The 27,067-nt window shown below is 39.7% G+C and overlaps 1 protein-coding gene and 1 long non-coding RNA gene across 10 annotated transcripts in view; one reads left to right on the forward strand and one right to left on the reverse strand.

The window, feature by feature from the left end:
* MCUR1 (mitochondrial calcium uniporter regulator 1) overlaps positions 1 to 14,883 on the reverse strand; it is a 48,694-nt gene extending 33,811 nt beyond the window's left edge. For 3 of the 9 annotated variants that reach the window (XR_010470238.1, XM_065052333.1, XM_065052331.1), the window contains exons 1-8: positions 14,542 to 14,883; positions 13,264 to 13,377; positions 11,672 to 11,787; positions 8,777 to 8,878; positions 7,166 to 7,207; positions 4,344 to 4,415; positions 1,249 to 1,302; positions 30 to 144 (exon numbers count right to left, since the gene is read on the reverse strand). Coding sequence is in view for 8 of the 9 variants with exons in the window: in XM_065052333.1 (XP_064908405.1) it covers positions 30 to 144; positions 1,249 to 1,302; positions 4,344 to 4,415; positions 7,166 to 7,207; positions 8,777 to 8,878; positions 11,672 to 11,787; positions 13,264 to 13,377; positions 14,542 to 14,797 (871 nt within the window). In the remaining variant the exon portion in view is untranslated. The remainder of the gene's footprint in view (positions 1 to 29; positions 145 to 1,248; positions 1,303 to 4,343; positions 4,416 to 7,165; positions 7,208 to 8,776; positions 8,879 to 11,671; positions 11,788 to 13,263; positions 13,378 to 14,541) is intronic. The other 6 variants (XM_065052334.1, XM_065052332.1, XM_065052338.1 and 3 more) reach the window with 5 other exon arrangements.
* A 2,347-nt stretch (positions 14,884 to 17,230) lies between these two features.
* The window catches only part of LOC135578525 (uncharacterized), a 34,509-nt gene continuing 24,672 nt past the window's right edge, over positions 17,231 to 27,067 (forward strand). Inside the window, exon 1 of the long non-coding RNA XR_010470242.1 lies at positions 17,231 to 18,898. This is a non-coding gene — a long non-coding RNA (uncharacterized LOC135578525). The remainder of the gene's footprint in view (positions 18,899 to 27,067) is intronic.

The following is a 27,067-nucleotide window of genomic DNA, read 5'->3' on the forward strand; positions in this document are numbered from 1 at the left end:
ACACCAGAGACAGCCATTAGATTCCTTACCTGCTAAGTACTTAATATTATCAAGTTTGTGTGTTTCAAGCATTGTTTTCAGATCTGCAACTTCTGTGTCAATTTTTCTGTCTGTTTGGGTCAGTGCTCGATCTTGTTGTGCATGCTAAAAACCAAAGCAACAAAATGATGCAATTTGCACGGTTGCTAGTTTATTTAGAAATCTAACCTGTCCCTTTAAGTTGCATTTTTGGTTCCTCCTTAAATGTATGTTAATTTGCATTCAGAGAGAACGAGTTCCTTCCTAGATGATTATACCCAAGGAATTGAATAATTTGGTGAACTCCGGAAATTTATATGATTACAAGTTCCTTAATGTGTAATCTAGAAAGTGGCAGAACTGGATGCCTTCTTATCTCAGTCTAGCAGTACAGACATTAATTTCAATCTCTCATTTGGCCCACTGATATTAAAGTCACTGCTCAACTATAAGAGCTATTGAGAATTCTAAGAGCATCTTGTGCCAAAACCAGACCAGAATAGAAAGATGTATGGATCATTAGAAAAACTGAGAATTGGTTTTCTGATGTAAAAAAACATGCCTTCATCTTGTAATTAATTCTACCACAAAACCAATCACAGACAAATTCAGAATCTGGTCATAACAGAAGACAGGACTTCCGTGAAAAAGCGGGATAGAATTATTACTCAGCAACGACTGAAAAAAATCAAACTTGTAAACTGAGAACAACAGCTGCCTCATTGCTGATATCTTCAAATAAGCACTACTGAAACGTTGTGGATCTGTTAATGATTTACTGCTGGATCTCTCCCTAAAGATTTTCTTTACACTACAGAAAGGAAGCAAAAGGAAGAGTTTGGTAAAAACCTCCCCTAAAATAAAGCCAAATCGATCCAGCAATGTGTTTCAGTCTCACAGGAGGAAAAAAAAAACAATTTCGCAAACTAACATTAAGCGTAGAATTCCATCTAGAGAAAATACTACATAAGTGAAGTTTCAAAACAACGTGACCACTGAACAGTTTATATAAACATGCAGAAGATCTAACAACATATATGAAAGCCTTTTTACTCTGTAACCAGTTCAGTTATGTGTACCATTATGAAAATTCACAGGGAAATAATAAAGCACAATGATATTTTGTACATTAAAGTGCCTAAAGACATTAATAACTCCAAAAAGAATACCAGGTCTATAACACAAGTACAAAAAGATTTGCTGTGTAATAATCAGCTACCATGTTCTTACCAATTCCACTATTTCTGTCCTCATTTCAAGTAGTTTTCTTTCATTAAGTGAGTACTAGAAGGAAAGAAAAAAAGGGAGATAAACATGATAATGCCATTAAACTTTCCCCCCCCCAACACTTAAAAGCACATTTATTTGTTTCCAAATTCTGTAGAATGCCTGACAACTCTTGGGAGATAGTATTGTGGGATACTTGCTGTCCTTTGGAAAAGCACAATTTAGACAGGTGTTCATCCACACCACTGAACTGTAAAGCGCAACAAATCCAACAGACACTTGTCTTCTGCAAAAATGTATATACTATAAGCAGTTGGAAGAAAGGTTGGCAGATTTGCATTTCTGAAAAACAAAGACCTAGGATTCTAAACAGTAACTCTGGAACAGCTAACTAATCTATTGAACATAAAAGCACAATTAAGATTGAACCATCTACTTTCTTCAGGAAGGGGAGTACAGTTATAAAACGTTGTATCATACCCAGTTATTAAAGAAATCTTCATCCATCATTGCACGTGCTCACCATTTGTATTGTTCTGACCATGATTTCATTATATATTTGTTAAATATAGAATATTTGTATCTCACATTAAGGCATTCATTTGTGGAACATCAGTTGTGTCTTGCTTTTAAGTTACAGCTATTTGGGTTTGAGGAAAGTTAAATCCAAATTAAAGCAGCACACCTTTAAGGCCAGTTACCTTTCTGACTTATGAACAGACATGATTTACCCTGACATCTATAATGGTTGCTGTCCCACTACCGGAGCAATTCAGTTACGCACAGACAGCTGCTAAACTGCCAGTCTATAGTGCAGAGTATTAAGGTCATCAGGCACCCATCTCTGAATCATCAGTTACACAGCAATAGCCTCATCTGTTGACATTCTTATGTGGGAAGTCGCTTTATTTTTACTCCAGTCTGGAAGCTTATTTCACTTTAATATTAAACTCAGGTTAATCTACATAAATGCCTCAGCATTGAAAAACCCTCCTTAAAGATCTAGAGCTCTAGTTGGACTTTTGACTGATCTAAAGATGAAGTTAAGAGATAACAGGCTGCTACAAATATGGAAAATGACATAACAAAGACAAATAACAGCATGCCTACAATTAAATGAAACAGTCAGTAGTTCTGCAAAATGAAGAGAGGGACAGAAAAAGAAGTTCAGACATTTTATATAAATATACATTTTTTGAAAGTGACAAGATAGTAGAATATGTTATAAAAAGCTAACATTATGTTTGCGTTGAAAATTTATGTAAGAATTGGACCTCACAATAAACTGATCATCACTATCAAAAGAACTATGACATTTAAAGTAAACAAGTTTACGGACTGTTTTACTTTAAATAGATGCTGTAAGCCAAATCCACATTTTCTGAATAATTTCTATCCTACAAGCTTCTTTCTTGATGTTCGTATTTGTTGAAGTTTTGCTTTGTGACTAGAATTCTCTAGGTCAAGTCTAAGGATTTTACACTTAGGTTTAAGACAGTGAAATAAACCCTTTTACTGCAAGGCATCACCATACACCTGTAATAGCACCAGTGCATTAAAAAAAAAAAAAAAAAGGGAAAGAGGAGGAAAGACAAGGTTAAACCCCCTCCCTAAAATTCAATAGGGAGATCTCCCCTTAAGCCCATGTTTTTCACAGCACAGAGAAGTAATTAAATAGGATAATGATGTTCTGCCTACTATAGAAAATACTGGATTACGTCTCACCCCCAACTCAGCATATATGCCCCAACCTGCTCCCCATTCTGCCTTTTTCATTTGCTGTTCATGCATGGCAGAGCTGCGACTAAAGCAGGAGACTTGGGGGAGGAAAAAAGAAGAGAGTAGTTTTCATAGAAACCGTGACATTATAGGTGCACAACAGAGAAAGTTGTCATGCAGTTTGCTTTTCTTGGGAGACAGTAAAAATAATGTAGTGCTCTGAGCAACAGAGTCCAGATTCCAGGATCCCACATAAATAATACAAGAAAACACTACTGCCTAATGTATCACTCGTGAAGTGGTTTTAAATAGGTTCTCTATACCTAAATTATGGCAAAGCTTATGATCTACACAGCTAATATATTTCATATGATTTTTAAAAAAAAAATATTAGCATAAAGCATTAACCTTTAAACAAGAATCCTACCTGCTCAAACTGTACTTTACTCAAGCATCTACCATGGGATAACAGACTGTTAGTCATTATACTAAATCACTGACACAGCTGTTACCAAAGCTAATCATTGTGGAAAAACTTCAAGGGGCACACACAGAAGATAAGTGGTATCTACCTGAACAGTTCTTATTGCCTAGATTGGAGACAAATATTAAGCCTTCATTACACACGTGTGAAAAAGGACTGAATTAGAAATAAAATTAATAGAAAATGACACTAAAAGATCTTTCAGTTTAGAAGGTGTAATTTATTTGAAATCCTAAAGGCTATTCAAACAAGATCTATGGCAACAGAACTCTAGAGTATAATGCAAAAATGTAATTGCAATACATATGCAACATATAATGCAAAAACTTGTTCATCTTCCAATTCTTCATCTACATTATTCTAATTTAACATTACATCAATTCAGCTCTATCAGATATTTGAAAGTTCAAAATAATCTGAACCAATATCAGTTACAATTAAAAAAAAATATTATAACTATTTTGACAATAGGTATTTTCCTGACAAACTAGCTATGCTATACATTTTCTAGCTATAGGGAAATGAAACCTCTTCAGTGATGATAAATTTAAAGAAATAGGTAAACCTAAATTAAGTGTGAAAAACAGGAAAAGAGATACACTAATAATGTCAAAAACTTTTAGGCATCTGGTCAGCATACTGAGATTAAATACCTAATATATCTAAGTGTAATGTGTTAATCCTGATGTTAAAACAACATCAAAATAGACAGACATACAAAACCAAACATGGCACCTTGTACTACAGCAGCATAAGGATGAGTAACTTCGATTAATACCATCTTGAAACTGAATTATACTATACATTAGTACAAAAATGCTCTAAGATGCTCTTGCCCAAATTTGGAGATTACTGATGGTTTAGATGTTTCTGGAAGAAAGTAACCAAAACTTACCAATTCTTTTACTCTGGTCTTCTCTAGGTTTAGGTTTAACTTGTTATCTGCTTGAACTTTGGCAATTTCATCCTATTGGGAAAAAAATGATAAAGCAGCAAGCAAGATTTTCTATTTAATCATATGCAGAAAAAAAAAAATAAGACAAATGTGTTGTGCCTTTCTTTACATATCTCAGGAATAAAGCTTCTCTCCCATTAATGTACATAATTTTCAAAAATATAAGTATTCCTATTCTTCCCCCAGGAAATACTCAGGTTCTATAGTATGAATTTGATCTCAGATTCAAAACCTAACAATATCTTTTAAAACAAGAACACTGAAAACAGCACCTAATTGAGAGCACATCCTTCTATAAATACTGGGAGTGCTTCATATACCATATAATTCTCCTCAATGTCTAGAAATCCATGCCTAGGTACACATGTAAGTTGGACTTCCTCCACGAAGCAAGCTTGATGCTCAAAATAACTTTAAAAGCGGTTTCTAACCTTCCACTGTAAAAGAAAACCTGTTTCTAAAGACTACATCTTAGGCTTTCAGAAAAAGCTACAGACATCTTAGAAGTCAGGAAACATTCGTTATATTTTTAACATCTAACATTTTTGAACTACCATAAGTAGTACATTTGAATTTTAGTTATCAATAGCTGTGATTCCTGCTTTTCTCAGTGACAGCTGGCATTTTAATGCAACTTTCTGGCAGGAATTCCAGCCAGCTGGCAATTCGTCATGAGGCAAACTGCTGATCAGATGAATGTGTGGGAGAAGCAAAAGATTGCTGATTATCTGGAAGACTCTACTATTAAAAAAAAAAGTAAGCATCTCTCAAGAAGGCCCGTGTCAGTTAGTCAAGAGTTCATTAAGTTAGTATGAACAATAATTAGACTCAATTTCTGTGTTTAAATTTTTGAACTTTAATTGGTTTATAATTAGATGTGATTACAACACATTACAGCTTAAAAAAATCAAAAAATTACAAATAAGTTTTTCTTAGACTTTTACAACCTTGTGTCCTTTTGTCTTTTAGAAGAACAATTATGAGCAGACATAAAACAACTTGCCCTTGTGAGAATTACACTTACAGTTAAAAGTTAAATTTAAAGACATTTGGCTTTTAAGAAAAGATGACTCAGATCCTTCATGCTCTACCAGTGGAATACACTAACTCATTTATATGCAACTAAAACCATAAAATAAGTTACAATGCAAAAATTAGATGTCAAATGTATTTTAAAATCGTATTCTGAAAACCTTGATAAACTTATGTTCTCCTTTTGGAGATGACAGTGCAAGAAGAAATGGAAGAGAATCGAAAAGAAATAGCAAGGAGACACTAGGCTGAGCTTGACCACACTGTCAGCTAGCTCAGCAAGTCGAATATTCTGATAGTTTCATGGACAAACCCTAGGGAAGAAAGGCTGCTCCACCCTTCCAGCTAAGAAGGACATTACAGCAGGAAACACCAGTTCTCAAGTCAGATGACCATACTCCCTAAAAACATTTAATGTTTCCCAGTTTCCAATCTTAATCACTCTTGCAAGGATGTTTGTTTCTGTGTAAAAGTTGCTTATGACTCCACACCCAGAGAAATAATACATTTTGAGATAATCTTGGTTTTGATGGTAGAAGAGTGTTTGGAGTGCTACTCAAGACAGGCAAGCCATAAAGAACAGAAACACAGCACTGACGCTTAAATGTGATAAGAACAAGTATCTGTGTGATAATTAACAGACTAAGTTTTCTCCAGTGAGTCTGTTTTCTTGCAAAGGTCATCACCTCCCAAATAAAGAGGACCAAACATAATGGTCCCAAACCTAGTGGTCTAAAGAAGCCATTTAAAAAGCTATTTTAAATTCTAGAGAGCTAACAGGTATGTCTTCAGACAACACAAACAAAACCACCCTCAACAATCCCCCAAAGCAATTAGAAAGTGCTGTAATTTTAAAATGTATGTTCACAGAATCATGGGATTATTTAGATGCATAGAATCATTTCAGTTGGAAGAGACCCTCAGGATCACTGAGTCCAACCATAGCCTAACCTAACTCTAGCACTAAACCATGTCTGTAAGAACCTCGTCTAAACGCCTTTTAAATGCCTCCAGCGATGGTGACTCCACCAATTCCCTGAGCAGCCTATTCCAATGCCTGATAACCCTTTCCATAATGAATTTTTTCCTAATATCTAATCTAAACCTCCCCTGGTGCAACTTGAGGCCATTTCCTCGTGTCCTATCACTTGCTACTTGGGAGAAGAGACCAACACCCTCCATGCTACAACCTCCTTTCAGGTAGTTGTAGACAGTGATCAGGTCTCCCCTCAGCCTCCTTTTCTCCAGGCTAAACAGTCCCAGTTCCCTCAGCTGCTCCTCATCAGACTTGTGCTCCACAAGTCCGCTTCACAAGCTCCACTGCACTTCTTTGAATGCACTGCAGCACCTTAGTGTCTTTCTTGTAGTGATGATGCATTTTTACTTGTAACAGGCAGCCCTAAATACAGAACTTCATTCAGCCTTAACCATGACACAGCAGTTAGCCACTTTTTGCATCTAAAGTAAAAAAACTACATCTAAGGGAAAAAAAAATCTCAGTTAAATTTTTCTTCACCTTTTGCTTTAGTCACAGTTCTCTATCACCATAATGAACTATGCATTGTTTTTGCTGTAGCCCACAGTGTACCATCAACTGCAATTTCAGTATCCTATATATCACAACAATTAAGCATAGCTTTTAAAATAAAATATTGAAAGCAACAATTATTTTTTATTTAAAGCAAACTAGACAAGTGTTAATTCTTATTTTTATTGGTATGGTATCTTACCATGACTTGTTTCTTTATCTGCTGGAGTTCAAGTTTTAGTTTCTGGGAGAGTAGAAAAAAAATTGTACACTTTATTACTGTATATTAAAAAAACTATAAATACTAACAAATTTGCACAATCAGTAACAATGACTATAAACCACAATATGAAAAGGAAGGCAAAACAAGCATAGTTTGTTATCAGTATGTGTATGCACATGCATGTTTCCCCAGTGATGTGCATGTCCAAACAACAGAACAAGACAAGTGAGCAATGTCCCACAGCAATAAAGATGGCCAAATGCATAGGATGATATTAACAAGAGTAAACCCAGCAGGCTAAGGGAAGCAATTATTTCTCTCTATTTAGCACTTGTGAGCCTGCAACTGGAAGTGCTGTGTCCAGCTTTAGGCTCCCTGGTGAAAGACAGATGTTGACATACTGGAGCAAGTCCAGTGGAGGGCCATGAAGATGATGGGAAGCTAAAGCACACTGTTGGGGGTGGGGCATAAGGAGGAGAGTGAGCTGGGTTTGTTCAGCTTTAATAACAGGTGGCTAAATGGCAATCATACTGCAGCCTGCAAGTACCTTAAGTTCTCTGGAGGTCCTTTCTACCTGAGATACATGAAATAGCTATAGCTGTGGCATCTTCTATTAACTCCCTCTGGAGATTATCCATTCCAATCCCCTATTCAAAGCAGCAGTAACTACAGCAGGTTGCTCATGGCCATGTCCAGATGGGTTTTGAATATCTCCAGGATGGGGACTCCATAGCCTCTCTGGGTATCCTATTCCAGTGTCCTACCACCCTTAGAGGAAAGAGGATTTTCATTGTTTAAGCAGAATTTTCTGTCTGTGCCAATTACCTGTTGTTCTATCACAGGACAACAGTTGAAAAAGCCTGTTTCTGTCATTATACCCTCCCTTCAAATATCTGTATACACTGATGAGGTCCCTACTGAGCCTTCTCTTCTTCAGGCTGAACAGTCTGAGCTCTCACAGTCTTTCCTCATATGTCAAATGCTCCAGTCCCTTACTGATCTTTGTGGCTGTTTGTTGCATGCTGTCCAGCATATTCTCATCTGCCTTAAAATGGGGAGCCCAGAACCAGACCCAGCACTCCTGAAGAAGTCTCACCAGTAGCAGGCAGAGGGGAAAGATCACCTCCCTTAACCCACTGGCATCTAATCCAGCCCACAAGGCTATTTGCCTTCTTTGCCACAGGGGCTCATGGTCAACTTCGTGTCCACCAGGACCCTGATGGCCTCTTCTGCAAAGCTGCTTTCCAGCAGATTGGTCCCAGCCTGTCCTGGTGCCTGGGTTTATTCCTCCCCAGGGACAGGACTCAGCATTTCCATTTGTTTAATTTCATGAGATTCCTGTTATCCCAGTTAGCCAGCTTGCCCTCTGAATGGCAGCAGAAACACCTGGTGCATCAGCCCCTGCTCCCAGCTTTGTATAATCTGCAGACTTGCTGAGGGTACACTCTGACCCATCAACAGGGTCACTAATGAAGATGTCAAACCACAGTGGCCGCAAAGGGAGGCCCTTGGGTACAAGATGCTTTTTTACATCATTAGAAAAAAATAATCAAGTGCTAGAATAGCACTTTCCAAGACAGTGATTTTTACCTCATTTTCTGAACGAAGTGCTGAAAATTCACTTTTTTCCAAAATAATCATGTCCTTTTTCACACCACCAATATGGGACATTACTTGCTGAAGCGCAATTTCCTGTAAAAGAGGGAAGAAAAACCTCAGAACACATTGTAACTAAAATGCTTCTTCTCATCCGTGCCTACAAATATGATAGGCTATTTTGGTACCCTGAAATTTTTATTTCAGCAATTTCAGATTGATTATCTGAGTTTCAGAAAGCAAGATAAATTAAGTGACAGAACAAGCAAATTAGACTCAAATGCTGGTAATGCTTGACAAAATTAGCAGTGTTAACACAGATCAGAAAAATTCAATTAATAGCCTAGGAAACAGTTTTTTCCAAGTCTTCAAATTCTTTAGCTAGCAAAGACACTAGGGAGAGAAGATGTGTCTCTGAACTAAATGAGGAAAACTGGCTTTCAGACCGAAACTCCTCAGTGAAATCATACGCTTTCATAATTACCTTCTTTTTTACCTCCCCTGCAAGGGGTCTCACTCTGCTTCTACTCGGAATGATGCACTACTACTTATACTTTTAATTACTCTGCTCAGCCTGTTACACTGAACTGACAGAAGACAAAAATTGTCAGCAACTTTTGAGGACAGAAAATTTGTATACATTGTTCTGGATCCTACACTATCTACACATGCAAACAGGGACTGCCTTCTCTTCTCTGAAGATCTCTCCCTAATAAATAGTACATTGCCTTTGATTCTGGACTAAGTACCCTACAAATCTGACACAGCACCCTAACTCCACTTTTGTCAGGAAATGCTATTCTAACTTAGAATGCTATATGTTTAAGTGGCATCTGGAGATGCTTCATGAGGCTACCTGACCACAACACTGAAAAAAAATGGCTCAGTGTACTAGATATGTTACTGGAAGTCTAAAGAAAGAATACTGCCACAGAACACTTCCTCTGTTACTACCTGATGCCTCCAGCTTGCTTTTGTTCTCTCCCCTCTTCACTGAGCTCAGTAAAACACAGAACAGACTCTTCCATATCCTTTCAGTTCTTCATTTCTATATATACACATGTATTTTTTCCCCCAAGGCTTTATCTAACCAGTGTAATATTTCATCTTTTACATTCCCAACAAGAGCCTAAGAGTAATAGCTACATCCATGACTTTCCAAATCCTTTTCCAACTCATCACTCTCTTTTTACACGTGCTCTTATACATTCAAAGACTATAAGGTACTACAGTATCTATTATGTTGCCCAGAGTTCATGGCATGCACACCTCCTGAACTGCTTCTACCTTAGCATGCCATACAAGCCTGCACGTTTCAATCTTAATCACAGAAAGTCACCTGAGGGTGGAATCTACCAGCCTGCCTCAGAAAACATCTATCATCAGGAGCAACAAAGGAAAACCTGTCTACTTTCATTCAAAAAAAGCTGGGCATAGAATGAGGCAGAGATACAATGACTGTTTATCATAAAATACCACCAACCACAGGAGAAAGGGTCCCTTTAATATCACATTCTCCAACTGACTGTGGAACCTGTTCAGCGCAGGGGAATGAAGCTCACCCATGTCTGATTTCTCTGGAATCGAGGAGGTAGGGAAAATGAGCTGAAGCCTCCCTAGATGGAAGGTGATGCAAAATCCAAGTATTCCACTTCTTAATGAGATGCCCAACTGCCAAGACTATTATCCTATGGAGAGAGGAGCTGCTGTTTTCCCACGTTTTAAGACAGCAGCCTTATTACTACAAAATAAGTTAAAGCCTTTGTTGTATAGGTGACTTGGGGCCATGAATCCCAGGCTCACAGAGCAACTAAAGATGCTGCACTTCAGCTATGCTTCTTGTCGGCATTGTCTATTTGACTAGCTGATGTGTCATGGAATTCCAACATACCAGATAGTGTGAATCCTATTAAAAAATGCTTAAGTTCCACATGCAGTGAATCATCTCTTACTCCAAATTTTAGTTTCACTTCTGGAGCCAGATACCTAAGAGTTCAACATGACAATACCTAGCACTGTCATGTCCAGTTCCTTACATGGATCTGCCTTTGTATGTCCCCAAAAAATTACAGCCAGTATTAGAACAAGAAACCTTGCCTCCAGACAATTATTCATTAAACCAATCATTTCCTCATAAGTCAAAACTGAAAACTCAGTTCCATTGTACACAATTTCCTGGTAGCCAGGAAGGATCTTTGTAGATACCTAGCACTAGCAGTCTATTTCCAAGCAAGATTTCTTCAGTTTCTTGCACCAAGATGTATATGATGGGTAGGTTTAGAGGATAACATGAACAATGAATGCATCAAAGGAGATAGATGTCAATATCAGCTTCCAAACTATACATGTTCCTATATGTTACCAGTGTACAGAACCACATCAATCATGCCCTAAAAACACTATATAAAAAAAGAAATTCAGCTCAATTCTATTCCAATATAAGTGTCACTGTGACACAAAGAGATAAATAAAAAGGTACCACAACACAAGGTGGTAAGTGACTGAGGGAATCTGTACTTCTTGGTTACAGCTTTGCAAAAGAATATATGGAGGGCCTGTAACTATTCAAAGTCATGCACTGAATATCTCCTATGTCTGTCTAAAAGCCTCAGTAATTCTATTTCATTCTACAATTAGGCTGAAATAAAAAAAATACCTGTGGTTTGCATACCAACTCACAGTACCCAAATCTTAAAAGTCCACTACAACACTTTCAGAAGTATTTGATAAACTCAAGACAAAATTCACTAGCCAATAAATACACAGGGATGTCCTTCACTTTCAGACTTCTAAAATACTAACAGCATTTATGTCTAACAGTAATAAATAGTGACATGTATTTCACTAGCAGGCATACTACATTTTGATTTACTTCAACCCCATCATCACCTTCAAGCTAACCTGCTGTACTTTGGTGACCATGTCCTTGTAAATCATATCCAGGTTGGCGTTCATAATTTTCACTAATGCCGATACAATGACCTCTGACTGCTGAGGAGTGAACCCTAAGCAAAACAAAACGAAACAATATTCAGAGAGAGACTTAAATCTGGACAGTTTACAGAAACGCCACTTGCTAATACTCAGCACCAAATAAAAATGAATGTCAGTTATGAAAGATAAAACATACTCCTCTTATTCCAGCACTAATGGAAGAACACAAACAGTCAGTCCATCCAACTTCCTCCAACCTAAAATTAAGGCTGTGACATAGGATAGCTGTTTTTGTAGTACAGCACTATTACAATATCAGCAGGATAAATGCTGCAAATTTTCTGGAAGTATTATTGAATGCCTTCTCTCACAAGTAGTTATTTCTATGAGCAAGAATTCTGACCCTGAAAAGCAGATACCTTCTTTCAGTATACTACAAATCTTCAGAACTACTGAAGATATGCAAAACTCAACAACTGAAAACAGAGCTAACTGCTCTGATTTTAGGCCTACCAGCCTCTGAGTCCTATTAAAAACCTTTTAAACTGAATATATTGGAAAATATTGTCAAGCATTGTCCATAGAATTAACTCCCAACTTTTCCACTTTCAAAATGTAGGAGTAAAAAAGTAATGAACACCACTTAACCATTTTGAAAAGAAACACTTGGAAAAGCATGATTGTTTCAAACTAACTAGTAGTTAAGCATCAGAAAGCACACATGGTGGCTGAGAGCAAGTCACGTTCAATGGCTGAGCTGATACAAGTTTGCCACCAACAAAGGAAGAGATACTCCTCCTGGCTCCTTTTACTCCTCCTCCTGACACTTGGTATATGTCCTGGGGCTCACACTACTGCTCTGTGAGCTCATTAAACTAACAACTTGCAATGCTAACCAAGCAAAAGAGCTGCAGAGTTTTCTGAGAATTAGGTTGTTATGTGGAAAGAGAGGAAACCACGTGGCAGAGGAAAGGGACTGGGGTGTCTTCTTTTCAGGGATGGAGAACTGTACAAGTCAATTCAGCTGTACTGAACCTCACCTTAAGGTACCTTCCCCACTTCAACAACATTAGCATCAATGCAAAGTAATCTATTCCCTTATCTATGTTTTAGTACAGCCATATTTTATATAGTATTCTATGTTCTATCCTAAAAGCTGCATTTCACATAGCAGTCCATTTTCAATCCCATAATTACACATTACACATTGTTGCATATTCTGGGTGCTATATACTAAATATGTGAGAATCCAATTAACATGTTTTAAACCACTACCTCAAAAACTGTTTTTCACTCTCAATACTTAAAATTTCTCTTTAGCATTTTTAATTACCAGTAGGATAATAAATTACAATCAAAGTTATATAAGCTCAGTATCCTTTTGGAAGAAGAAAAAAAACGTTTTCTTAGCCAATACATATATATAAAAAAAATAATCCATACAACGGAAGTTATAACATCGCATGTTAAAAAGTAACAAACTTTGTAAACTAAAAAACCACTCAGGAAATGACATTAAAAATAGTTATCCACTTCTGATAAATTACCATTTTCTTCCAAGAGGCGTACCAGTGCATGGGTGTCAAAAAAAAGCCTCCTATTTCCCAATAAGGAAACATTCCCTTTGCTTTCCGAAGATGATGATGCAGAGATGCTTACATCTGAAAAAAAGATAAACAAAACCTAAGTTATTTGTAAGAAAGAATACTTAATTAACATGTTTGCTTTCCAGGAGCTTCCCTACTACCCCAAATATTTTTTATTTATGATATGAGATTATCACAGTTTGCTTGAAACTGAAGATATCCAACTAACAAGATCTGTGTGCAAGAGCCTGAAAATACAACATAGCGCTACTATTGGGCTTCTGAGATGCTCTCCAAGAATATAATGTCCTAGAAAAATCCCACCAAGTCTCAGGGTCTTGAAATTGTTCCTTTACCATTATCAATGTAATTGGTGGAAGCTGTGAGCACTTCAATGTTTTGAGGACTAAATCCACAGACTTCACAATGTTTGTGAAAGTAGCAAACCTTCAGTGGTTGCCCCGAGACAAAAAGTAATTACTCACAATTTGCCATTTACTACTACTACAGAAAATATTTTCAACATTTAACGTAAATCTAAGACAGTGTAGTTTCCACTTGGATATTTGCATAAATTAACTGAACACAAAGAATGCAAGATGGAGCATATATAAATATGTAAAGGGTGAGTGTCACGAGGATGGAGCCAGGCTCTTCTCGGTGACAACTAAAGATCAGACAAGGGGCAATGGGTACAAACTGGAATACAGGAGGTTCCACTTAAATATGAGAAGAAACTTCTCAGTGAGGTGCCAGAGCACTGGAACAGGCTGCCCAGGGGGGTTGTGGAGTCTCCTTCTCTGGAGACATTCAAAACCCACCTGGACACCTTCCTGTGTAACCTCATCTGGGTGTTCCTGCTCGGGCAGGGGGATTGGACTAGATGATCTTTCGAGGTCCCTTCCAAGCCCTGACATTCTGTGATTCTGTGAACATGAGGTAAATTGTCAGACCTCTCTGACCTCAACGACATTGTATTTTAGAAAACTTGAGTGGGCAGAAAACATGCCTAAGCCTTAGCTGTCCTACTTAAAGATCAATAGAGGTTAACCAATCCAGCCTTCGGGGGAGGAAAAACCATTCCTAATAATTACTTCTCCGGACAGTTACCAGCGCTGTTGCAGGCCCCTGGCTCCCTCCCCACGCCACCGGACTCCCGGGGACAACTAAGGTGACGGGGGCGGGGCACCCACCCACCCGCCCGTCCCTCCGCGCCACCCTTCTCTTCCCAGCTCTCACCCCGCTGCCCGCAGCGGCTCTCCCCGCAGGTCCCGCCGGGGCGCCTTCCCCAGGCCGCGCTGCCATTACCGGCCGCCCCAGAGCCCGGCGCCACGGCCGGGCGGTGCCAGTCGCCGAGGCAGCGGCGCGCGGGGGAGGGGGGCCCGCGGCGATCACGGGAAGCGGCGGCGGGCGGGAGGGCGCCGTCCGCCCCGCGCGGCGGCAGCAGCAGCAGCGCCCGCCTCCCGCCGCTCACGGCCGCCTGGCCCCTGGCCATGGCCGCGCCGCGCCGCCCGGTCCCGACAACGGAAGAAGGGGCAAGAAGGGAAACCGCCACCGCTACTGGAATGCCATCGCTGGAGCACGCACCGCCCCGGCGCCTCGCTTCCGCCTCCGGCACGTGACAAAAACACGTCGCTGACGCCGCGGTTGATTTTACGGCTCACGGGGCGGCCGCGGCCGAGAGAGCAGCGCGGGCGGGCCGGCTGGGAAGTGGTGCCTGCGGGGGCGGACCTGGCCCGGCGGAGGCGGAGACAAGTCTGCCGCTGCCCTCCCGGGGGCCGCGGCCACACAGACAGCGGCCGGCCCCTCGTGGGCCGCGGCCCTGGCGTGCTGGTGTGCCAGGACTCAGCCATCAGTGGTGGAGGCTCTGGGAGGACGTCGCAGAGCTGCTGTTTCCGTCCTTTATTTAAGTGAAAAAAAGAGTGTTTTGAGGAGGGAGGTTTGTCCCGCTGCTGCAGGGCTGGCACCATGCGGTGCCTCCTGTCTGACGTCCTACCCGTTCCTAAATAACAATTTTCTTCCTTTTGTACGAAGACAGACATTTAGTAGAGAAAAACGCACTTCAGACAAACCTTGACATTCTGTGATGAGACTAAGATTTAGCGTTTCAAAGTAATTAACCGAGTCATTTGCAGAATTAGGCAACTCGGTGGATCTAAGAGTCTGTAGCCTTAATTGTTAAACAGTTGTCGTAATCACTAGAGTGGGTAAAGTCTGCTGTGTTCTCAGTTCTGCTGAAAATACAGGTGTATTTTTCGCTTATGTGCTATTGTTAAACCAAATGTACTAAAATTTGTACTTAATAAATGTTTGTAGGGAATTAATACGAGACAAATTGTTTCAGCCCTGCCCTGGTTTTGTTAAAAACAAGTTTCTCTTTCAGTGAATTTTGCCTGTCAGCTAAAGCCTTCATATTAACTGCATTTTCCTGGAGAACCAGACACATGTTTTGGTAAACCTAGCAATGGAATGCAAACTTATTGATAAGCACGGATGGACATCTCGCGAGAGGGGCGACGAGAAGAAAGAGACCAAGAAACTGACCAACTGTGTGTAACATTCCATTCACGTGAATACTTCATATAAAAGTGCGAGATCACGAGGATCTTGTCCCTTTCCCTTTTCCCTTCTGCTTATGGCCGACATTAGGAGAGGACCTTGCTAGTCGTCCCTGCGAACTGAGGCCTAATGAGAGACTGAATCCAGCTCCGGTTGGCTGCAGAGTCCAATCCAGGACTTTGGTTGCCGGCTCTGCAGTTGCTGAGACTTTCAAGATTGGTTTTGTATATTTTGTATTATTTTCTCTATTCTTATTAGTAGCATTAGTAAAACGTTGTTAATTTTTCCAACTCTCTTCTCTCTGTCCTCCTTTTCTTCCTGATCGCCTGTCCTTAGTGGGAAGGGGGGAGAGGGAGGGGAAAAAGGGGGAAGTAGGGTAGGAGGAGGTTAACAATACATCTGCCAGGGTTTTTGTTGTCACCCCGCAATCTAAACCCTCGACAAGCCCACTGACGTTTTCACCAGGTGGCACTTACTTCAGTGCAAGTCTATTTTTTCTGTTGCATACATGTTCACAAAAATCATGCGGTACCTTTTCTTCTTCTTACCAGAATCAATAATTACGGTAAATCAACATGAAATTTGAATCGTTCAAATGTACCTATATAAATGCAAAGGTAGCTGAGCCACCGTGGCACGTAGCAGTGCCACTGCAGCACGGCAGCTGGGACAGTGCATGTACACAAAGCCAGCGTCTACAGCAGTGCTTCCCTCCAGCTGCTGTGGTGATGAAGCAGAATGGTAAAAGCCATCACCTTTACTACAGAATAAGCTATACATGTTACTTGAGTATATCAGAAAGATACTATTATACTTGCAGACTAATCCTATGTGAATAGGTATTTCTCAAGCCACTTGTGCTGTACAAGTTCAGGGACACCAGTGGGCTCACCTGCAAAGCCGTGTTTTTTTTCATTATAAGTAAAAGCAGAAACTTGCCTTATGCGTGTTGCATCTGCTTGGCCATTGTATGTACATTGCCCGGCATTAGCCAAGCAGTAGTTCCTGACATTAGTGAGTCTTTTCATCTGCGATTCAGAAATTGGTGCAGAGTATTTTCTTTTCTCAGTGATCCCTTTCAAAGCCCTGTGCTTGCTACAGTGATTGAGAGGCAAAATGGTGATTACTGGAGTATCTCTTTTCATATTATCTCCCAGTTTGCATTTTGCAGTTGATTTCTGCATTTGGATACTTTGGCAACATAATGTATGCAAGAAGTGCTGTACAGATGCAGGCTGCGATTGCAAACAGAGTCAGCCCATTAAGGGTCAAGTGCACCATCACATACTGGCTGGCTATTACAGTGCCCATTTCCATCTTTTCTAAGGGAAGCAAAGTCACTACCTCTAGCTACAGAGATCTCCTGATGCAACTGACTTTCTGTCTTTGTGTCAGAGATCAACTAATTAACTTTTTTCTCTTTTCAGTGTCATCTTCCAAATTCCATTTTGACTTTATCTGTGTTGAAGATTGTTATATACTAACCAGCAGGTAGATTCACTGAGCTCTGGAGGCTGCTTCAGTAGGCTGCAATGGCTTCAGAGCTATCTGTTCTGCTAACTGGGCGTCAGGGACTAATTCCTGCCTGAAAAGGCATGATAGCAAGCCAGGAGAGGACAGAACAAACAGCCTTTTACTGTCTCATGACTCTAGGTTGCTTAATGCTTGGCTTTCATCTCTGTGTGTCTTCATGGAAGTCATTAGGTCCTACTTAGAGGCTATAAATGAAACACATGTTGAAGGTTACTTGATTCACATCCTGAAAACTTTGTCCCCACACAGTGTTATAACACCCTTGTTTGTCATAGTGAAATCTGCGGAGAAGGATTAAGGAGTGGTAGATGACCTTGAAAACTGAGGTAACGGAAATTGCAAAGAAATGCAAAGTGTAAAATAGCGACTAGTAACAATATATGCTGTACTTTTAGGTGAAAACTAAAGGAGGGGGGGGTAGGCAAATTGAGCTCTGAAGAGGTATCATTGACCCACCCGTGTGCTATGTAAAGAACGCCAATGTAACCCTAAAGTGTATCGAGTAAAGTATTTTCAGTGGTTCACATGGAAAGTTTCATTGACCCTTGAGTATGACGTCATTTCAAACACGAACTACAGTTCTGGTCCCTCTCTTACAGGAAAGATGAGTTCATATTCAAACTGACAACCTAGTGTCAACAAGATAGTCTAGGGGAGTGGAGCAACTTTTCTGTCACTGGTGACTTAAAAGAGATTGGTTTGTTCAGCTTAGCAAAACAAAGCTTGAGAGAGGATCTTGTTTCCATTTGTAAACAAAATCGAGTGTAAAAATAGGCAGCAAAAGAAAAAAGAACAACTGTTTATGTGAAATAACATTAGTGATAAAGGAATATTTTGTATAAAGTGACCATAAATAAATGTGGATTGGAAATTAAAATATTTTGCTCAACAGAACAGTCCTTAAGAAAAGCTTCCCAACATGAATTGGGAGGTATAAAAAACTGAAATCAGTTTTTAGGTCGATGTGGTTGGCTTGTGAAAGGGATTTTACGATGTAGTTACCTATAGCAGCAAGGGACTTGTTCCTGTGCCCTTGCATTAATTTTCCACTATGGTGGTTTTTCACTTTCCCCCTCAAGCATCTGGGACTAGCTACTGTCAGAGAAAGACTAATGAGCTAAAGGGACCACAGGTGCAGTCCAAAATAGCATTGGGTAGTCCTGTTACTTACTTCAAATGTTTTAACACAGTGACTGTATAGAGTTGAGGGGGATTAACAGCTGTTAGGGGTGATGAATGCCCTGAACTGCTCCTAATTCTGAATAGGGAAAGCTAAAGAACTCCCAGGCTGGAAAAGAATGAGGGTCACCAGTGCATTGATGTTCTTCCACTTTGAAGGGATTAAAAAAGAAAAAGAAAAGAAAAAAAAAAAGCTGTAACAGCATTCAAATGAATATGCAAATGATAAGGTGCATTTATAGTCTTTTCAGTGCTATTGTATCAGAGATGAGTGTGTCCCAGTGGTTTCAAAGCAAAGGCAGCACCCAACACACTGAAGATGGAAGTAAGTGATTTCATTATTTTCCTTGGCTACGGCAGATAATAATTCTAAGTGTTCGAAATCTTCTCCCATTCTTTTCAGGTGGATGCGTAGGTGAAGTCCTTCCTCTGTTAGTTTGTTTTCTTTTTAGTGGAGAAACCACTGATGACTCTGCCATTTCTTTCATTATATTTGTTTATGGATGAGAACTGGTATATTATTTGTAATGAAGAAACAATCACCAAGGAATAAAGCTAAAATGATCCTACCCATAGATGGCAGTAAGTGCTAATGGTGCTGCCTGTCAGTGGCACTCCGAAGTCTTAAGACCTAGACAAGATTTAAATAAATTGATCTGATCTCCAAGTTGCTAAACATCCACTTCAGGGATCTTAAAATGGGGTCATACACCAAGCTCCTTGCAGAAATCATCAGCAGAATATGTATATGTGGAAGGTGGTTCAATTGTCAGAAATAAGCCCACTGTGATTTCTTGAAGGAAGGAGGTATAATATTTATCCAAGTGCTATGGTTGACAGCAGTAAGAAATGGCATTTATATTAGAATATTAAATCTTGCTATGTTCTCATCAGGCATGTTTTACCTGTAGAATGAACAGATAAATATGATCAATGTTTAAAGCTGTCAAAACTGAGTGCCTTACAATGAAGAACAATTTGGACCAATATCCCTTCCTACTTTCTCTATACCTTGTATACAAAATATTGATATGTTTACCACCTTTGACTGAATAAAGGCAGAAGGAATCATTCTCATGGCACAGAAGGGCAGCAGCAGCTGCTCTTGATTGCCATGTGCAGGAAGACAGAAGCAGGGAGATTGTTCATAGGAGTTGCTTATTTTCTTTTGATCTTTACACATAGGGAACCACATAAGTTGCAAACAAGAATTTCATTTCCTTGTAACCCTGGTCTTTCTGCTTTCCTAAAGGAGTCCTGCATTGGTATTGTTAGGCTGGACTTTTCTTGCTGCTTTTTAATTGCTCTTTGTAGATCTGGCTCCTAATGACAGAATATTCAGAACAAAATATAATTTACAAGCAACTGAAAAGGGGAGGAGTAGATTCGAGTTGTGGGGTCATCTCTACAGGAAGGAAAGGAGCTAAAGGTAGTTGTGCGTTGGCTTTTTAAGTTTCTGGAAATGTATTTATTATTTACATTTTCCCCAGGTATCTCAGGCAGAGAAAATATACCAGCCAAAGTCAGCAGCCTAAGTGTAATTTTCAGGAAGGACATAATATGTTGTGAAGAGAATTAACATCAGTGTGCTGGTATGCACAAGGACGCATAAGCAATCTGGGTGTGTTGCCAGCAGTTTTAGAGCTTTACCTCTGTCACATGAGGGACAGTAATACTGTAGTGGCCTCTGGCATAGCAGGCATTGTGTGCAATGCAGAAGGGGTGGGTTTGAGGGAAGATTTTATGGAGGAGGCAGGGTAGAGGCTTTCTGGAGTAGTCCAGGGATGTCTTCCAGGCATGAATGTGCAAAAGAAGGGTTACAAGAGTCAGTAGGCAAAAATGTCCATGGAGGCAACAGATATGAACCTAGGTGGTGAAAGGAGGACAGGAGGGATGAGCATAAAGCTTTAAAAAATGGAGTGAGACCCCATTGTTAATATGTGAGAGACACAGAGCTGAAGCTTGGCATGCTCTGTGTGATGCAGCCAGGAGAGGAATGGGAAGGACGCTAAAGGGGGCTGGAAGCATCAGAATATGGGCCAGGGGACTGGTATTAGCAGTGACATTTTGATGTGGGCTGAGGGGGCAAAATGGGTGTTGGGAAAGCTTTGGGTTGTCATGTGAAGAAAGGAAGAGGCTGATGTAAGGAAGGGAAATGGAGGTGAGAAGTGAATGACTGGTACTTGCAGTTCATAATCCTGTGAGACAGTTAAGCAGTGAATCAATTATGATACCAAGCAATTGTGTAGATAATGAGTTAAGCAATGAAGCAGTTATACAGCAAATCATTTCTGGTATTAAATAAAAATGGAGAGAATCAACAGCAATATGAATCAATTATGCAGAGAACTATTACCAAAGTCAGTCAGTTAAGTAGAGAAACAGTTATACAGCAAAAGAATGAATAAATTAATTATGAAATGGGACCACTATAGTGAGAATTAATTATGCAGAGTCTTCCTTTGTGATAAGGGACATGTCTGAGGGAGCTTCAGGAATAAAAAAAAAAAACCAACCAAAACAAACCCATAAAAATAGATGCAAAAGTAATGAAGATACAAGCCCTGCACCAGTTTGCAGTCACTTTGTCTGTGACATCCTCTCCTGCGTTTCTTTGGGCTAGGCTCACCCATGCTGCAATAGATGCTGAAACCGTTGCAGAAGCAGGGGAGAGTGAACCTGTTTCTCCATGGTACATTCCTTCACTGGGGATGTGGAGGTGAGATGAAGGAAGTTTAGAGATAATTATGTGTCTCTGACAAGTGGGATGTAGAAGGGACCTATGGTCTGTGGAGCTATCTAACCTGCACAGAGAGGCTTGGGGCTCTTCATGGCGCCAGCATTACTCAAGATCAAACTTCTTGGCATGCTTTCTAGTTAAGAGCCTGAAAGCTGGATTCTCATCTGCCTTGCATCTTTTTCCACCTCTACAAAGTAGATGTCAAACACTAGCAAATAAGTGTTTCCATTTTGTCAGCTCTCTCTGCTGTTATAGCTGTATGAAAAACAACCAGCCTTTGAGACACAACACACTCTGCTGGTGTCAAATGTAAGCATTCTGTTTCTAGAGGCTGCTATCTTACTTTAAACAGATGAAATGCGATACAGACCACAAGGTGGTGGAAAACAAATTTCCAAGTCTTCATTCCTGCAGTAACAATGAAGTCTCCAGAGTTATACAGACTACACAGTATGCTCTATCTTTTTTCTTTCTTAATTTTTTGTTTCAGTGTTTTTCATGCTCAGAAAACAAAAACCCTGCAAGAGAGAAAGAATCTGTAACATTCTCAAGGGAACAGCACATTTTACCAGACAAGTGTTTAAACCCCTTACCTAGACAGCACTTGCATCTATGATAGTTTGGCTTGATGGCTGGATCCAACCCAGAATGAATGCTGAACTAGATGTCTTCCAACTATTACCTGTTCCAAGTTTGGACACTAGTTGGATCCTTGAGATGGCTGGCAAAATATCATTCCTGCTGCTCCCATTTCCCGGCTCCACCAGGGTTAAGGGTGGAGAAGAGCAGTTGCAAAGAGGTCTGTCTCACCCCAGCAAAATCTATAGCCTCCAGTTTGGCTGACACTGTAGTGCAAGCACAGACTATTTAGGTCTAAAACATTTGTTTCACACAAATAAGTTGAGATTCATGTTCAAATGCAGAAATTATTGTGTTATCCAACAAGGTTTTAATGTCATATTTGTTGGTTAGTGAGAGAAACAGTGATATGGTATGTCCTTAAGTTAGAGTGTTTGGGTTACCAGGATTGTTTTTTTGTTAGCAATGAAATGCAAGGTTAAGAAGTAATAATATAAATATGGTAATAACTATTCACGTGTTTTTAGCAAAAGTAATTGTGAAACTAGTAACAGCAATTTCTTAAAACATTAGCCAATATTGTTAAAAAGCTTAGAACAGAAGTATGTGAAATAGAAAAGTGTGACAGAGAAGTAAGTTTAGAGGAAAATGGATCAGCTGGAGCAGAAGGAGGTTGATGGGGCTGGATACCGTGCCACCCTATTTCAATTCACCCATGGTAAAAATGCTGTAAGCTAGTATTCTCATCTGACAATTGTGAATGTTAACTTCAGCTCTTGTTATTTGCCCATATCTGTGGATGTCACCATTTCAGTGCAGCATGTCAGAATCAAACCTAGCACACGAAATCAGTATTGCACTGGATAATCAGCAAGACAATGTAAAAAGATCTATATGTTGAGGTACAGGGCTGCTAAGTTAGCACTACTTTTATGAGGAACTAGCCATGCAATTTGGAATCATGCAGATACGGTATGCACATAAGAACGCAAACATTTATATATGGAAAATATCCAGAAATGATAAGGGCAAGACATACAATTTCAGCTGCATTAGTCTGCAGCTTGTACTTTTTTATTTTGGAGGACTATGCTAGGGCAAAGCTGCCAGTCATAACTAAACATTTCCTCATTTTTATTTTTTTTTTTTTCCCCTCTAAGATATGAGATCTGGAGACAGTATTACTCAGACATTCACACAGGCACTTCATACTGGTCATTGCACCCACATAGATAATTTTCATCAGGTCCCTAGGTTTTCTTAAAGATTCCCGCAGCTTTTTAACTTCTGTTTTATTTGTTTGACCTTTTTTGTTCCTCAGCCCCCACCCCCAACCCAGATGCCTTCCAACCGAGGAGAATGCAGTTGCGCTAGCTAATATGTGTTTTGAGAGGGCATCCTCAGTGACTCAGTTGCATGTTGGTGCCCATGTCTCCCTCAGATGGGCATGCTTAGGAGATAGAGGTCAAGAGAGGTCTTCCTTTCTCAGCTAAGGCAGGGGGATGTTTGGCCCCCATTGGGATGGCCAGGATCTCCTGATTGCCAGATTCTGCCTGAAATTGCAGGGCCCCAATCAGTGTCAGAGACACTCCTCTTTTTCTCTCCTAATGACTGACAATACTCTAGGCCTCAACACTTGAGATTTCTTCATGAGATGGGGAGAAAGATTTTTCAATGCATGCTGACTTCATTATTCTGCACAAAATTCATATTTCTATTTCAGCCAGAAACTCAGTTTTAAGGAGTAGGGCAAATCTGTGGCATGCTCTGAGCGAAGTAGCTCAAACTGTCTGTTTGCTCTCGAAATAGGCTTTCAACACCATTAGTATGTTTCTTTTACTGCTGCTTCTTTCCAGACATCTTCCTCTTAGAATTATCTTCTATTAGATCTTTGGAGTCTGTTTGGCTGGATTTAATCTCATGTTATTGGTTTAATGCAATATTAATGTTAAATATTAATGTTTCTTATCCCACTCAATGTTTTAAGATGCTTGAAACTGAAAGTAACATATATATCTCAAGGCAAGGATGCAAAACCCCTTAGATGTCTGACATCAGAGTCTGACTTGTAGGACATCTGACACCGTAGACAAGACTGTTGTTCTCTGGCAACAACGATCAGTGTTCAAAGACTTGTAAGGCTGTAGCGAGAGGGAGCAAAATTTGCCAATATGAATTTGGAGAAAAACTCATGTTACAATCTTGTTTACAAAAATGTAGCCAAAGGAGGATAAACAACCATGTTTTCTTTCCCATAACTCCTGTGTGGTTTTTCTTTTCCTGTTGGCATCAACCAATACCTTTGACTTTAGTTGCAGTTTAGAAAATTGCTTCCCTTAGCTTAAATTTGACCTGCCTTCTAGCACCCTCCAGTTGTTGCAGATGTCTTTACATCTAGACTGAAGGTTGGCTCTGGATACAAGGCTCTGTGGTTCATAATTATTAGTATCTTGCAGGTTACTGTTAAATGTAATTTCTTGTTTGATCCAAAAGGTTCTTTTTCCCTCCATGGAAAAATGCAAACTCTGTAGTCTGGAGGTGAAGAGTTTCTCTTTTGTGTAATACTCAATAGGAATTGTAGATTGACAAAGCTGGTTCTGGAGATATTTTCTGTTGGACTGCAATGTTTCGGTTCAGAAAAATTTAGCTTATAGGCAACTGTCTGCTAACTGACACTGAAGAACCATAAAGACATGGCCAACTCAGTGGCCTCGAGGACATGCAATCAGGCTACTTCTGAGCCTGAAACATTATTTGTCTAGGAATGACCAATGGATCTACAAATTCAGAAGAAAAACTCCCGTGGGGTCCGTGGTGCACTTTCTGAAATACCAGTTATCTGTGAAGAAGTCACACAGAGCTAATGAGGGCTCAGAGAAGACAGTCCTTCCAAGGGATGGTGCATAGGCAAGACAGACAGAAGCATAAGCTACCTAAAATAATCCTACATCTTATCTAGCGCTTTGTTTCTTCTAATCATCACTTAAATATGAGACCTGCTCTTAGACTCCCCAGGGAGGTGACATAAATGCCAGAAAATGACTGAGCGTCTGGGCTGAGACTGGCTGCTCTACAGAGCACTGTAGACTCATCTAAAAATAGGGGACTTTCACCTCTATAGCTGACAGGAAGAGTGATCCCTGCAGGGGTACATTTGGAGTGACTCACAGGAGGACCAAGATACAATTAACTTTATAACCATAAAAATAACATAAAAGCAATGCCGATTTAATTGGAAAAGCATTAACATTTCAGCCTCACCTAGAGCTTTCAAAAAATAAATATTGTGAAGCCAAAAGACCTGAAATGAAGCATCTGTAAATTGTGGTAGATAACTGCTTAACTATTCAGAAAGAGAAAGGAAATTACCAACTAACAGCTAACCTCCATTTCTTTAGAATTTCACTAGAATGCAATTCCTTTTTAAATCAAATGCACAACTCTCAGTGAAAACAACTTCTCACCCCTACCCTCAAGTTATTATAAATGAATACCATGGCTGGAAGAAGAAGGTTAACAGGTTTCCTTTTTTAATGAACAATAGTCTAGCTTATAGCATTTCATAAGGTTTCCATATGGAAGAAAGCAGTCCAATAAAAGAGGTTGCACCAGGAAGGTCATTTGGGGACATAATTATCTGTGAAAACATCACATTTTCAGCAATATATGAAAAGAGATTACAGTTCTGGGTGCATAGTTTTTGTGGGTTTTTTGATAGGACCTTTCTCCCTCACACTGTTCTTTAAGTGTCAAATTTTGTTGCATTTAAGAAAAGTACACATTGTAGCAGATGGCAAAAATGCCATTGAATAATTTTAATATTAGCAGAAAGCTAATTGCTTATCAGCAGAAAATTCATTTTCTAGAACTGGCAGAAACCATACAGAATATCCATATTGTTGCTGAAAGGCTCAAGCTAGTCAATTTTGTAAAAAACCTGACAAAAGTAGTCTATACATTCTTATAAATATATTTAGGCAGGGTGCAGCTGCTGAAACGAGTACCTAATTGATGTGAAATGCTGTCAGTGTGTGTGTCCAAATTAAATAACTTACGGAACTTAAAAAGATGGAATTACTTCAGTTGTGACTTGGCCATTGGATGAGGAGAGATGCTCTGCCTTTTTGAAGAGTTTTGTAGTAGTTTAGACACACTGAAGACCTTCATTTTACATCTTTCTGTTCTGCCTGCTAAACATTGATGAATGCTCTTTTTGGTACCACTCTGAGAAATGGCAATGTAATCATTTCCATATTACAGAGCTAAAGCCCCTAAATTATAATCCATGACTTTTTAAAAAATATTTTTGTCAATAAGGAAAAGTTCCCACAATTCTATAGGGCAAGTAGAAACTAATTATATGCTTAAGTTATCTCATTTTTGTTAAGGTTACTGTGTATGGCTGAAGAAGTTTGAAATTTTTTGATTTGTATTCTTTTTTTCTGAGGGTATGGTAAGCCTAGGCATTAAATCTCATAAACCTCAGTTCAGTTCCTTAAACTTTGGACTTGCCATTCTTACCATTGAAATGGGGCCTAATGCCATTTCTGAGCACCGATTCAGTCCCGGAGCAGGTTCCAGCTATGGGAGTTTGGGTTCTGTGAAGGGTTCCCAGCTCTAATTGCCCCACCTCCCATACTACACCTACTGGTGGTACCCACAGCTGTCCAGTGCTGACCTTGAGGGGATGCAGTGGGGTCTTCAGCACCAGCAGTGGTTCTGCCTGGGTTGTCCTGAACATCTCTTCTGAAATCCAGGCTGAGCACATCCTTATGTAGCTTATGACAACTGATGAATCACACGAGTAAGTGAGACAGATGCAGATGCATTAAAAAAAAAAAAAAAATCAAGGTGAAAAGGTAATCTATACTTAAAACAAAACACCCTCCCCCCCAAAATACCATCCTAAGGAAGATCACTCAATTTGCAGTGCCTGACAGCACTAATCAGCCTGAATGACTAAGCCATTACATCTTTCCAGAATACAATGCTGTGTTCACAAAGAACATCACCCAGAAGATACTTCTTAAATTTTCAGCAGGACAAATTCTATAAAGTATTAGATTTTTCATGAAACTGCAATCCAAAGAAACACTTTGAAATGCAACAGGAGCAGATAGCCATCTTTTCTGTCTCGGGAGAGACCCTCACCTAGTAACAAACGAAAGGTTTTTG

Source organism: Columba livia, chromosome 2, assembly GCF_036013475.1.
Source record: "Columba livia isolate bColLiv1 breed racing homer chromosome 2, bColLiv1.pat.W.v2, whole genome shotgun sequence".
Classification (NCBI taxonomy): domain Eukaryota; kingdom Metazoa; phylum Chordata; class Aves; order Columbiformes; family Columbidae; genus Columba; species Columba livia.